The following is a 12,982-nucleotide window of genomic DNA, read 5'->3' as shown; positions in this document are numbered from 1 at the left end:
TAAATGTTGTCCCAGACACTCAGAAAATCCTTTTGCCTTTCTTTCAAAGACTATGTAATCCTTTACATCCGCCTGAACAGGCAAATAGGAACTTTAAATACAGTATTTTGTCTAAAAGGTGATGGCTCCAAAATTGCTGCTTTTCCTAATGTCAGCTTGTATGATGTGTTCAAATCCTAAAATAAAATCTAGAGTGAGTCTTAAATCCAAGACCTTGAGGTGCTGAACCAAGCTGACATTTTAAAATGGTTAAGTTTATTTATTAGGATCAAAAGTAGGTTTACATTCACACGGCAATGAAGTTACTGTGAAAATGCACTAGTCGCCACACTCTGGCACTTGTTCAGGTACACTGAGGGAGAACCTAGTATGGCCAATGCACCTAACCAGCATGCCTTTTGGACCGTGGGAAGAAACCAGAGCACCTGAGAGAAACGCACGCAGACATGGGGAGACAGTGTACTTTCTTAGGAATGATGTATTAACATTTTATTGAAAACCATAGTAGACTACTATCATTTTAATGCTGGAGGTACAGTCTTACCAGTTTAGAATTGACAGGAGGTAATAAAATTTATTTTAGGTTACCATTGTGTTCTCTGGCAACCACTGCTAAGGAGAAGTTAGTGTTTTTAAAATGTGCTTTGCCTAATCAAAAGTTACTTTTGAATTATCCATCATAATGCAATTTTAAGCCTGATGTTCTTTGCATTGGGTGTTTGACTAGTTTTCCACTAGAGGGAATGAACTACTGGTAGTAGGGAAAAAATGTTTTTCTATCCTGTCAAGACTCCGTATTGGACATGTTTAGCTTCAGATATAAAACAGATTCTGGTCGAGCCTGAGACATCGTGATTCCGGGAAGGAGGAGAAGAGGCATGAACAGCAATAAATGCTGGCCTTGCCAGCGACGCCCACACCCCACAAATAAATAAAAAGACACCAGTGTGACTTTAAACCACAAAAATTAATCTTGATAGTAAGATTGCTAAATGCTTGAATGTTAGTTTCTAATAGATTCATATTCGCGAAGCACTAATTTCACTAAAGAACTGATGTCAGACTTTAGAATCTGAGGCTTCCTTAAAACTTGTGATTGTGATAGAATAAAGATGAAGTGCATTGTTGTACCTGAGTCCCAGACATTATTTGCAAAAGTGTGTGATACTTGAGGCTAGAAGCAGTGCTCTGTATAAAATGTTATCACGTGAACAATTTTTCAATGCATTGGGTAGAAGTGCAACTATATATGCTTTGTCCTTGTAAGAAAAGGAACTCGTAGCACGCAGCATGAAAAATTACTGCAGGTAGTGTTCAGTTGGGATATCCATAATTTGCTTTGGGTAATTCTTTGTTGCTTTGAGTGAGGACTGCCTTTGGTAACCTAGTCCTAAGAATTGGAATCTTTTTGGTTTTATATTAATAAACGGACCATGGATGAAATAATACTATTGGGTCAAGTACAGTATTTCCAATTTGATTTCCAGGAAATAGGTCAGGCTGCATTTGCAGAGAGAAACCGTTAATGTTTTGTGTCTGTGACTTTGTGTTAGAACTGAGGAAAGCTTAAAAATATAATAGGTTTTGAGCAAATGAACAAGGGAGGAAAAAGAAAAGGTAGTGGACATGACAAATGCTTTCATGGGTCAAATGCCAAAGACCAGCGTCAATGGGGATAAGAAAGAAACAAAAGGTATCTCTAGATGAGATATGGGTACCTGGTTAGCATCTCTGAAATGGTTAGCAATGGTCTGCAAAACAAAAATAGTCTTGAAAAAGAAATGAGAGAAAACTGACTAGAAATAAAATAGGATAAAGGTTATCAGCTAGAATTGTTAATGCTGAGTCCAGAAAGCTGTAGAATGCTGAGTTGAAAGATAAGATGCTGTTCCTCAAGATTCTGTTGAGCTTCATTTGAATACTAAAGCAAACCAAGGCCAAGACAGAGGTTAGAACAAAGAACAGTACAGCACAGGAACAGACTCTTCAGCCCTGATCCTGTGATATTTAATCTTTTGCACCAGCCTGCCATGAGGGATCTTGTCAAATGCCTTGCTAAAGTCCATGTAGACAACATCCACAGCCCTTCCCTTGTCAATTATTTTTGTCACCACCGCAAAAACTCAATTAAATTAGCGAGGCGTGACTTCCCTCTTACAAAGCCTTGCCGTCACTAACAAGACCGTTCAGTTCCAAATGTGTATAGAGCCTATCTCTAAGAATCTTCTTCAACAATTTCACTGTCACTGATGTCAAGTTCACTAGCCTATAATTAGAGTGGAAGCAAATTAGAGATTTGAAATAGCAAGTAATAGAAAATTCGTTGCTTCATTTGGAAGGAATGTTTGAAATTTTGCATGATGGGAAGGAAAAAAGTAAAAGGCCGAGCGTTCCATTTCCTCTTCCTGCATGGAAAGTGGTTTGGGAAGGGATGTTGGGAGTGCCTGAAGAGCGTATCAGGATAAAGCAGACAGAATATTTTCTACTGCATACAGAAAGGGGGGGAGCAGGGGGAGATGTTTGTGATGGCATTTTGCTGGATGTGGCACAAGTGACATTGGATAATATGTTGCCTGAAGAAGCTGGTGGGTGGAAGGTGCAGGACATGGAATCCTATCATGGTTTTGGAAGGGAAGAGGTGAGAACAGAAGTGTGTGATGCAGATCAGTTAAGGATGCGGGGTCCAGTCAACCTTTTGTACTTTCTTAATTTTAAGTTGAATTAAATGATGTAAATAAAGTGGGAGCTGGTTTTTTTTTCAAATTACTGAATAATATGAATTGAGAAACTTTGCATTAAGAAGTGACTCAGTGAGCCAAAACCCCAGTGCAAGATGGTTTTGATTCAACAGTACTGAAGCAGTTCATGATATTGAGTATTTTCTAGTAGGTATTTTTAGGGAATTCTTGGAAATTGAAATAGTGATTGTGCCACAGAATCAGCACAATGCAGAAGGAGGCCATTTGGCCCATCGAGCCTATATCAACAACAATCCCACCCAGGTCTATCCTCATAACCCTGCGTATTTATCCTGTTAATTCCCCTGACTCTTGAGGCAATTTACCATGTGGGCGGCATGGTAGCACAGTGGTTAGCACTGCTGCTTCACAGCTCTAGGGACCTGGGTTCGATTCCTGGCTTGGGTCACTATCTGTCTGGAGTTTGCACATTCTCCTCATGCCTGCATGGGTTTCCTCCCACAGTCCAAAGATGTGCAGGTTAGGTTGATTGGCCATGCCAACATTGCCCCTTAGTGTCCTGAGATATGTAGGTTAGCGGGTAAATATGTAGGGATATGGGGGTAAGACCTGGGTGGGATTGTAGTTGGTGCAGACTCTGGGCCAAATGATCTCTTTCTGCACTTAGGGTTTCTTTGATTCTATGAATCAACCTAACCCGCACATCTTTGGCGTGCCATTGGATGATAATCTATGAAAGGGCAATGCAGAATCATTGTAGGATGTCCTGAAGTAATTGAACTAACTGAATAAGTGTATAACTGCTAAGAAAAGGAGCCAGCATGCTTTGTAAGAGGAAGAAGGATCATGTCTGGCAAATGTACTGCAGTTATTTTAAGAACGTAAACCTATTAGGCGGGCATGGAGTAAACATGACTCTGGATGTTGCTCACAACTGGGAAATTGGCCCCATGAGATTTGAAAGTATGACATAGTTCAAGTGATTTTGAAAAAGGACCAAAATTGCTTGCGCAGAGGAATCAACAATTTGTTTTACATGTAGCTCAATTGAAATATGAAGAGATACCTAGTGGGTTGCTTTGGGATCATTGCTGGGACTGTTGCTATTTTACTTTGAATTGTGACTAGTATACTGGACACACATCCTAAAAACTAGGACAATCTAAATTGACTGACTGTTTGGTCCTATATGTGTGGTATATTTTCGTATGCTTGGATCAAATGAGGTCAGTGAAATGGATAAATTCCCTTATCTCTGAATTTACCTTGTTGTTAATGACCAGTGCCACAAAAGGGGGACATTGTAGACAGACCCTCCTAATAAGATTATTGTGTTACGAATTCTGTAGAAACTGTTAACTGGAAGTCTGAATTTATCTTTAAACTGTTATTAACTGAAAGATGAAGCATCAATAAACATTCTTTTAAAACATGAAATACTGTATTAGTAACTAACAGTAGAATGCTGTTAGTGAAACACAGGGCCAAATTCTCAGACCTCACTTGCAACCGGGATTCCCCATCCTGTCTCAGCGAACAGAGATTTGACTGAGCGTCAAGATTCTCCGTCCTTGCTGGCAGAGGCAGCAGGGCATGAATGGCCAGTGAATTCCAGCCACTACCTTCTTTTCATAGACGATTATTTAATAAAATTTTCCCCTTTCTACTTTTTGATGACAACCAAATAGTTCAGTCCTGTTATGTTACCTGGTCTCTTAAGTAAACATCAAACTTCCTGGAACCAATTCAAAGTGTTCCCTCCCAAGGGTGTACTTTCTTCCTTTCTTCCACCATGAGAGTTTTCCCTGGGGATTCTCCATAGAAGCATAGAAACCTGACAGTGCAGGAGGAGGCAATTCGGCCCATTAAGTCTGCACCTCTGAGCATTTTGCCCAGGCCTGTGCATTTACTGTGGCTATCTATCTAACCTACAGATCTTTGGACACTAAGGGGCTTGTGTGAATGATAGTCAGAATTCCAACTGTTTATGGTGTAGGCCTGGCTAATGTTTGTCTGATTCCTAGTTGGATGTGGACTGCACAAGGCTGAATATTGTAACTGTTCTTTTGCCTGTGATATCTCTGGTTTGTAGTGAAGTCTGAACCTAGTCTCAAAATGACTTCCTCTGCACTCCTCACAGTAGCAACAGGAAGCAGAGTAGCCTTGAATCCAAGTAGAAATGTTAATCCACTATCTTTGATCACCACTGCTTATGTTTTAGAAACAATGAGGCTGATTCTAGCGCAACTCTTTGCAACCTGATACTGATAACACCGTTCTGGGTTTTCAGAGACTTGGGACCTTCCCATTGTGGATGTAGTGGAACTGTCATTGACCCTAGATGTTAACATTTGGCACCTGTCTTTCAATAACACAATATGACTCTCCCTTGGGCCTAATAATTAAACAGACAGACTGAGGTCACATGACTCCTTTCATTTAACATTCCCAGATTAAGATAATTATATCAACATAATCCTATAAACTTCACAGTTCTAACAGTGTTACTACCCTTTGAAAAATGGGTTAGCTGCAAGTGTAAGTACATTTTGATGAAAGCACTGGTTTTTAAGTGATACAATTTGAAACAATTGCAGGTCTAAAATCCTCTGTTGGAATGCAGACTCAACTTGGAAAGTGTGTCAGAATGGCAATTTCTCAGTGCAGATTCCAGTTGAAAGTGGAACTTGTGCCCTTTTAAGTTGCTGGGGCTGATAATGGATGCCTTATGGCACTTTTTGTCCTTGTTTAGTGGTTGATGAGTAGCTTTCAGTCTCTAATTTCAGATTATGGCTTTGGCTACAAAGATATAAATAAAACTCAGCTACTTCGCAGCTATTGCCCTACCCTATTGTTTGTCCCAGAGTTTATACTGCAATGACTTTGAAAAGAGAGTTTCAACTTAGTTAAAACTTGTGTAAACTGCACTAAATTCATGCCAAAAACTATATTGACATTACCGGAATGTTGAAATGCTAAATAACTTTTTTTCTTTTCAATAGACTTGATCGTCTCTTTATTTTACTGGATACTGGGACCACGCCAGTAACTAGAAAAGCTGCAGCTCAACAATTGGGCGAAGTAGTTAAACTTCATCCTCACGAACTACACAATCTCCTATCCAGAGTAAGATCAGTTATTTTGATCTAAGATGTGTGTATAACTGTACCTTCAGTTATGGTGTTTCACTATTTTTTGCATAGAAAATATTTGGCTAACCTACAATGAGTGAGAAGTGTGATTCTAAAAATCACCAACTTACGAATTTACACCACTAATTGTGTGTTTTGCAATAATTTGTATAAACATCAAAATGTTTTCACTGTTTTGTTTGGCAGACTAGAGTGGACGTAGTAATTATGCAGTGGAAGGTATGAAGGAAAAAGCTCATGAGTTTTCACTGCATTGTTGCCTTTCTAGCTCTATATTTTGTGAAGTTGTTCAGGTTTCAAATCCAAAATTTCCATTATAATATTAATATTGTGCCAATCCATGTCAGTGTACGATGGTAAAAGTAGGAGACCATATGATAAATTAATATACTATTTCAGAAATGGGTCCCTACTGTTTCAGATTGCCTCTTATCAATGTTAGAAAATGACTTGTCAGCTATGGGTCGTTGTAGTTTTGACCAGTTGGCGAATTAAAGTGAGGTGTTATTAAGGAGTGAATTAGATAGTAAATTCTGGCATTGATGCATCCATAATCAGATGCAAAAGTATCCTGATGCTGCAAGAAAAGTTAGTACCATAATGGGATCGAGGGATATGGGCCAAATACAGGCAATTGGGATTAGTTTAGGGGCTTTAAAAGGGCAACATGGACAAATTGGACTGAAGGGCCTGTTTCCATGCTGTAAACCTCTATGACTCTATAATTCCTTTTATTGGTGATTATTGTCCAGTAACTTGGAGAAGCAACTGCTTTGAGATGTAAATAGAGTGTTAGAATCTGCTGTACTCAACTGTGATTAGCAGAACAACGCTAGATAACTGATGAACCACGTCTCAGCTGGGGTCCGTCTGCAGAGGAGAAAAGAAAATTGTTATAAAAATCAGACTTTTTTAAAAAGCTACAAACAAGGTGAAGAGACAAGAAAGATAGATGCAGAAAAAGAACTTGCTGCTTTTCATGTTATTCTGGTCTACAAAGTGCTTTACAGTCTGTGAAGTGCTTTTGAAATGTAATTGCGATTGTAATATTCAAAAAATGGCAGCAAACCCTGTGCGTAGTAAGGTCCCACAAAACTGAGCAAGTTAGATGACCAGATCTTTTTTGGTGGCCTTTAGTTATTTTGGACATTAGACAATCTCTTTCCAAATAGTTCAATGGGATAATTAATGTCCACTGGACAGCTGGTTTGGACCTTTACTTAATGTCTATTGTGAAAGGTGGCTTATGATGCCATATCCTTTGGTATTGCACAGAAGTGTCACTTTGGCTATGTATTTGGATTTCAAGGTTATGTGATGTTGTAATTATGTTTTAAAAAGATGAGAAAAGCTTGACTTTTGTTAAAGACTATACTAAGCAAACCTTGTGCATTTGTGAAAAACTTTTACTTTTTATGGAGGATTTTTAAAAAAAGAGTTAACCTGCCTTGAAGTTTTTAAAAATCCTTCCAAAGGAAAATTGATTACAAATTTAGACTTTTTTCTATTTTAAAAATTTAATCCAAGCGAGAATCAAAACTAAGCTTGTTTTGAATGTATTTATAAAATACATCTTTTGTTTTGTTTCTCAATAAGCAAAGCTGTTTAATCATGCATAATGTGTTTGTAAATTTGTTAGAATTCTTGTCGACAGTTTTGCAGACTTTGGCATCTGAGAACTTGCTGCTCAAGATTGAAAAATTCATGGAAATCCAAACCTCAGTACTTACGCTCAGGCAATTTGCTCTTGAAGCCCAGGCAACTTGTCTCTTTTTTTTGTCTTACTCAGTGGCTTATCCTGTTTTAATTTGTGGCCGGGAGATTGTTAAAGTATTGATTTCTAGCAACAACATGAGATACCTTGAAGTCAACAATATTTATCTTAAACTTTTTAGTATGTTGCATCTTAGGTCTATGACCTGAAAACATGATAGTCTATTTAGGTTGGTACAAAGTATGTGTCAGCTCTCTCAGATGTTCTATCTTGTGTCAAATGCAGTTCTAGCAAAGGAATGAGTTATGAGAAAACCAGTGGGGATCAAAAATGAAAAAAGATTCCAAGGAGCAGAGATTTGTTTGCTCTTGCTTTTGGAGTTACTTTATGCACTCGAGTGACATTTACATTCAAATTGAAAAGAAGGAAAAGAGGAAAAAGTACTTTTTATAAAAATTAATAAATAATGTATGTTTTTTTCCTAAGTTTCTGGCTTCTTGTCAATGTCTTGCTCTAGTGCATAAGTAGTATTTTTCCGCTTGAGCGTCAGAAATTCAGTGGCCCTAATTTTGTGGTAGCAATGACAACAAAACTAGTAGTATTTACCATCATTACTCCTCTGAAACTGACAGCAATTCTGGAGTCCACATATACACAGTTACTGGCAGTGATCCTGCTATGTTCTTGATTTGACTTTATTATTGTCGCATGTATTGGGATACAGTGAAAAGTATTGTTTCATAAACTGCACAAGTAAAAATATACTGTTTTAGGAGTATTTGGAGGAGAAGGAAAGGAGAGGGTGCAGAATATAGTGTTGTTTAAGAGTTAAGTTTTTAAGAGCATAAAACAAAAGTAAAAGGTAGAATTGGAGGGTATGCTGGGGATAGCTCACAAGAATTTGCTGCGCTGCGGCATCTTTTTAGGTAGCATGTGCTGTTGAAGCCTCCCCAGTGTCAATCAAATCACTAACTTCGAATTCTGATAATGCTATTCGTCTTGTGGTAAAAATCCTTGGAAAAAGTTGCACCTTCTTGAATAAGATGTAATTGGGTTTTGAAAGGTTTTCTAAGTTCATAATTGCTGCTAAACAAGCTTTTTATTTGGATGTCAGATTTCTGCATTATAGAAACAGAAAATAGAAACAGGGATAGGCCATTCGGCCCCTTTGAGCCTGCTCCACCATTCATTTTGATCATGGCTGATCATTCAATATCCTGATCCTACCTCTCCCACCTCCTCCTCCCTAAGGTCCTACAAACAGAAAATGAGATTAATGAGGGTTGGCAAACATAGACACAAGTCATGCTGTAAATCAGCTGCACTTGTAACTTTCATTTAACTATTTCCTTTCCTTTTTCCAAAGCTAAGTTATTGTGCTGAAAATCCTTTTGCAGTATGCTTTTGAGTCTGGAATTCAAAGCATGAAAGATAAAAGTTTAGCAATTTGTCTGTTTCTACTTGTGGCATTAATTTTAAAATGTCCACCCATCTGTTAATCAGCTTTATGTCGCTTGAATGTAAAATTGTTTGACAGGATGGGATTTTCAGGATAATTTTTCAGTTCACTGTTTATGGCAGGACAGGTGTTTGAAAACCCAGATGTCTTGAAATCATACCATATCTTAAGCTACATGGTGCACTTTGGCAATCCCTTATTTGCTTCATCCTCTTTGATAGAGACATTAAGCAATGTGCTGATTATCCATAGGACTCGGGCGTTCCATCGTCATCTAGATTTGAACAATGCATACTTGCATTCTAGCTTTTTGAATTCTGCATAAACACCCCATTAGGTTATTCGTGAGGTAAATATAACAAAGGAAGAGTCTTCTGATCATCTTCACGATGAATCTTTGGTTTTATTTATTTGTTCAAGGGATGTGGGCATCATTGGCTAGGCCAGCATTTATTGCCCATCGCAATTTGCTCTTGATAAGGTGATGGTCAGCATCACCTTGAACTGCTGCAGTTTTATGTGGTGTAGGTACACCCACAGTGCTGTTAGGAAGGGAGTTCCAGGCTTCTCTTCCAGTGACAGTGTAGGAATGGTGATGTAGTTCCAAGTCAGGATGTTATGTTGCTTGGAGGGCTCCTCCGATTAGGTGGTGTCCCACGCATCTGCCTTTGTGTTTGAGGTAGTAGACGTTGTGGATTTGGAAGGTGCTGTTGAAAGAGGCTTGGTGTGTATTCCTCTCTTCTCGCAAAACAAAATGTACAAAATTAATGCAGGCCAGTCTTAACTGACTTGTATCACTGGCAGGAGGAACAGATATTTTGTTGGCATGTAAGAGGTTCCTTGTATTTAATTTCTGTGAAGCCAATAATGACTTATTTTACCAGAAGATAGCTTTCATGATAGATATTCAACACTTGGCATTTTTAATGGTTCTGAATTATCTAACACTTGCATTAATTTCAACCATTGCTATTCAGTTCTAGTAAACTGACCTGCTTTTCCTAGAATTGACAATGCATTATTCACTACATGGAACAACACGCAATTTATACTAAGACTTCTGTCTTTCTTATAAATGTCTACAGCATCACTTGTGACTCAATTTTATTGTAGTAACAAGTAAGCCATATTTAATCCTTTTAGTCCTTGATGAATAACAACAGTCATTATTTGAGCCATGGATTACAATTGAGAAATTCAGGATAATTAACTAAAAGTTCCTGCAATTTCTGAGACAAACCATTCTCCACAATATAAGTGGCTTTGTATCTGCACAACATTTAAAAAAATAATAATTGCTATTTCTGAACATATTTGGGAGCAAATTGTTGCCATAATAATAATGGATTACATGTGATAGCGTTACTTCTGTCAATAGTTTTTTGAAGAAAAAATAAGTTGTCAGTTTTTTAAATATTCCACTGGCATGGTAATTGTTCTTCTCCCATCATAGTAACTGGAAAATGTTTGGTGAAGCAAAATACTATGAAGTCAGCCAGTTTGCAAAGTCAGTTTTTATATACTGTTCACTTTACACCAGTTGATGGTAAAGACAAGTACTTTTTCCTTCTACACAAGACAAACCACCAAGAGTCTCCATTGAAAACCAGATTGGTGCAAAACACTTATTGCTCATGAACTGGTGGGGTATGGGATATCTCAATAATTTGTGTACGCCATTACTGGAAGCATATATAACATGATCAGCTACAGCAGAGTTGTGCACGCTTCTCCAATATTGTTTGAATAATTCAAAGTTCAAGCTCAAATTCAAGAAAACCACAAATTTCTCCGAGTGACTAATTGTTTTTAAATAAAAGCTGGAATCTTCAGGCTGTGCATTCATCAATATTTTTGCATGGGGTACTGGGGCTGGTTAGCTCAATTAGCTAATGTGTGATGCAGAATAATGCCAGCATTATGGGCTGCCTTCTCATTCCAGCTGAAGTAGTCTTGAGACTGCCTTGCACTTGGGCAAATGAGAAGGCAATGACAAACCACAACTAACAAAAACTGCCAAGCAATTGATTCAAAGTGAAGTATCAGCAGACGAGCCAAGGACCTGCCTTTGGGCATTCATGGAATGAAACATGGGATAGCAGCATAGAAACGGACCATTCAACACAAATTAGCCCATGCTGGTGGTTATGCTCACTCAAGCATTTCCCATCTTTTCTCATCTAAATCTATCATTGTAACCTTCTCCCTCAAATGCTGGTCTAGTTTCAACCACTTCCTCTTGTAGTTAGTTCCACATTACAGAAAAGATTTACCAGGATGTTGCCTGGTATGGAGGACATTAGCTATGAGGAGAGGTTGGAGAAACTTGGTTTGTTCTCACTGGAGTGATGGAGGTTGAGGGGAGATCTGATAGAAGTCTACAAGATTGAGAGGTTTGCACAGAGTGGATAGTCAGAAGCTTTTTCCCAGGGTGGAAGAGTCAGTTACTAAGGGATGTAGGTTTAAAGTGCGAGGGGCAAGGTTTAAAAGAGATGTACAGGGCAGATTTTGTTTTAGAGTAGTGGGTGCCTGGAACTCATTGTAGGGGGGAAGTAGTGGAAGCAGATGTGACTTTTAAGGGGCATCTTGACAAGTACATGAATGAGTTGGAAATAGAGGGATATGGTCCCCGAGAGAGTAGGGGGTTTTAGTTAAGTTGGGCAGCACGGTCAGTGTAGGCTTGGAGGGTCGAAGGGCCTGTTCCTGTGCTGTAATTTTCTTTGTTTTATTACCAGTGTTTGGTGGAAAAAAGTTTCTTCTTCATTCCCTATTGGCTTTCTTTGTGCATATCTTTTACTGATGGCCTCTGGTTAAATAAAATCTATATTACATATATACCAGAATGGTAACACGTTTGTTTCTTAAAGGAACCAATCTTCCCAGCAATTTTTATCTCTAGAAGCATTGAACAGAACTTACAAATCCTAATTATGCAATAAACTGCATCTCTAAATTGTATAAAGATTGTATAATTGCACCAAACCACTGATTTAATGTTATAATTTCTATACAAATAGAATATTCAAAATAGGGAAGAATGGAACAGTTTCTACCATGTACCAGTTGCAGGTTGGTTAAGCAGGAGTTGCAGAGCAGATACAACAGACCACTTCTTCTATTTCTTCTGTTATTGAGAGTTTCTCATTGAAATTTTCAGCAAACAAGACTTGAAGGCCCCGGGAATATCCTTGTGACTGACCATACCAAGATTTCTTTTTAGATGCATACAGTGATTCAAGATTAAAGCTTTTATCACCAAAGTGCAATGCTATTGATTACCTTCTGATTTTTTTTTTGTTTGCTTTCTTTTAATCAGTTTTTTAAATCAGCTCTAAGCATTAAGCTTAGAAATTTAAACCTTAATTCCTTAACTTGTTTAGGTTGAACTTTCCTCTCCAAATGAAAAATGATTGAAGTGCAGTGTCTCTGTTAGTATCTCATTGGTGCTTGTAACACCAATGTGGTTGGGTGGCACCGTGGTTAGAAGTGCTGTCTCTCAGCATCAGGGGTCCAAGTTCAATTCCTGGCTTGGGTCACTGTCTGTGGAGTCTGCGCATTCTCCCCTCTGCGTGGGTTTCCTCTGGGTGCTCCGGTTTCCTCCCACGATCCGAAAGACTTGCTGGTTAGGTGCATTGGCCAAGCTAAATTCTCCCTCAATATACCCAAACAGATGCTGGAGTGTGGCGACTAGGGGATTTTTCACAGTAACTTCATTGCATTGTTGATTTAAGCCTACTTCTGACACAAATAAGCTTAAACACATTGAATTTCCAGCATCAAGGTAACCAACCATAAGGAAATTCCAGCATGGAAAGGCTCACTAACTGAAATCAAACCTGAACTGTGCCTCTTGCCCCTAGGAGACGGCCATGACGATGCATGATGGGATTCAGAGGCACGGGATGCATAAAGAATACTCTTCTGCTGAGTCAACAACAGCAGTATGAGTAGAAAGTTG

The 12,982-nt window shown here is 38.5% G+C and overlaps 1 protein-coding gene across 2 annotated transcripts in view; it reads left to right on the top strand.

Moving 5' to 3' along the window:
• Positions 1 to 12,982, top strand: part of btaf1 (BTAF1 RNA polymerase II, B-TFIID transcription factor-associated) — a 91,777-nt gene that overhangs the window by 9,893 nt on the left and 68,902 nt on the right. For both annotated transcript variants that reach the window (XM_080205578.1, XM_080205577.1), the window contains exon 2: positions 5,702 to 5,825. In XM_080205578.1, the coding sequence (XP_080061704.1) occupies positions 5,702 to 5,825 (124 nt within the window). The remainder of the gene's footprint in view (positions 1 to 5,701; positions 5,826 to 12,982) is intronic.

This window comes from Carcharhinus amblyrhynchos, chromosome 17, assembly GCF_965287045.1.
Source record: "Carcharhinus amblyrhynchos chromosome 17, sCarAmb.v2.hapA, whole genome shotgun sequence".
Classification (NCBI taxonomy): domain Eukaryota; kingdom Metazoa; phylum Chordata; class Chondrichthyes; order Carcharhiniformes; family Carcharhinidae; genus Carcharhinus; species Carcharhinus amblyrhynchos.
The sequence above is the reverse complement of the archived record's forward strand: the minus strand, read 5'-3'. Positions and strand labels throughout refer to the sequence as shown.